We start from the raw sequence: 1793 nt of genomic DNA, 5'->3' as shown, positions 1-1793 counted from the left end.
ACACACACACTCCAAACACATCTCCGCCCTCCTCGTCCCCGCGAGGCACCAAAAAAGGCACCGGGCGCGTCCCAAAATGTTAAAATATCCCTGTGATGTCCTCTGCGATGGATGTTTGGCCGTGTCAGGAAGGAGAAGAGCAGATCCAGAGCCAGCCACAGCTTCTCTGGGCAGGAGAAGAGGTTTTCATAGCCCTGAGGCTGAGGTGTGTGTCCGTCCGTCCATCCATCCATCCGTCCGTCCGTCCGTCCATCCATCCATCCATCCATCCATCCATCCATCCATCCATCCATCCATCCATCCATGTCCATCCATCCCCTGCTGTGGACCATGGAAAACGAGCAGGACAAAGAGCATCAAATTCATCCCGAAAAGAACAAAGAGCAACAAACACATCCTGAGAAGGGACAAAGAGCACCAAAATGTCTCCAAAACAGAACAAAGGGCACAAGAACACCTCCTGAGGAGGACAGAGAACACCAAACATCTCCTGAGCAGGACAGAGGGCACCAAACACCTCCTGAGAAGGATGAAGAGCACCAAACACCTCCTGAGAAGGATGAAGAGCACCAAACACCTCCTGAGAAGGATGAAGAGCACCAAACACCTCCTGAGAAGGATGAAGAGCACCAAACACCTCCTGAGAAGGATGAAGAGCACCAAACACCTCCTGAGAAGGATGAAGAGCACCAAACACCTCCTGAGAAGGATGAAGAGCACCAAACACCTCCTGAGAAGGATGAAGAGCACCAAACACCTCCTGAGAAGGATGAAGAGCACCAAACACCTCCTGAGAAGGATGAAGAGCACCAAACACCTCCTGAGAAGGATGAAGAGCACCAAACACCTCCTGAGAAGGATGAAGAGCACCAAACACCTCCTGAGAAGGATGAAGAGCACCAAACACCTCCTGAGAAGGATGAAGAGCACCAAACACCTCCTGAGAAGGATGAAGAGCACCAAACACCTCCTGAGAAGGATGAAGAGCACCAAACACCTCCTGAGAAGGATGAAGAGCACCAAACACCTCCTGAGAAGGATGAAGAGCACCAAACACCTCCTGAGAAGGATGAAGAGCACCAAACACCTCCTGAGAAGGATGAAGAGCACCAAACACCTCCTGAGAAGGATGAAGAGCACCAAACACCTCCTGAGAAGGATGAAGAGCACCAAACACCTCCTGAGAAGGATGAAGAGCACCAAACACCTCCTGAGAAGGATGAAGAGCACCAAACACCTCCTGAGAAGGATGAAGAGCACCAAACACCTCCTGAGAAGGATGAAGAGCACCAAACACCTCCTGAGAAGGATGAAGAGCACCAAACACCTCCTGAGAAGGATGAAGAGCACCAAACACCTCCTGAGAAGGATGAAGAGCACCAAACACCTCCTGAGAAGGATGAAGAGCACCAAACACCTCCTGAGAAGGATGAAGAGCACCAAACACCTCCTGAGAAGGATGAAGAGCACCAAACACCTCCTGAGAAGGATGAAGAGCACCAAACACCTCCTGAGAAGGATGAAGAGCACCAAACACCTCCTGAGAAGGATGAAGAGCACCAAACACCTCCTGAGAAGGATGAAGAGCACAAATCACCTCCCGAGCAGGACAGAGGGCACCAGAACACCTCCTTAAGAAGACAGAAAGCACCAAACATCTCCTGAGCAGGACAGAGAACACCAAACATCTCCTGAGCGGACAAAGCTCAGCAAACCTGCGCTGCTGTGCCAGGCAGGAGCGGGTGACAGGGCAAGGCAGGGCAGAGCCCGTTCCCACGTCAGGGATGTGCTGC

At 51.8% G+C, this 1793-nt stretch overlaps 1 protein-coding gene across 1 annotated transcript; it reads left to right on the top strand.

The window, feature by feature from the left end:
* The first annotated feature begins 330 nt into the window (after positions 1 to 330).
* Positions 331 to 1665, top strand: LOC106632252 (early nodulin-75-like). The gene has a single exon (XM_014312338.1). The coding sequence runs from the start codon at positions 331 to 333 to the stop codon at positions 1663 to 1665; it is 1335 nt and encodes a 444-aa protein (XP_014167813.1).
* The last annotated feature ends 128 nt before the right edge of the window (positions 1666 to 1793 follow it).

This window comes from Geospiza fortis, unplaced genomic scaffold (assembly GCF_000277835.1).
Source record: "Geospiza fortis unplaced genomic scaffold, GeoFor_1.0 scaffold112, whole genome shotgun sequence".
In the NCBI taxonomy this organism is placed as follows: Eukaryota; Metazoa; Chordata; class Aves; order Passeriformes; family Thraupidae; genus Geospiza; species Geospiza fortis.
The sequence above is the reverse complement of the archived record's forward strand: the minus strand, read 5'-3'. Positions and strand labels throughout refer to the sequence as shown.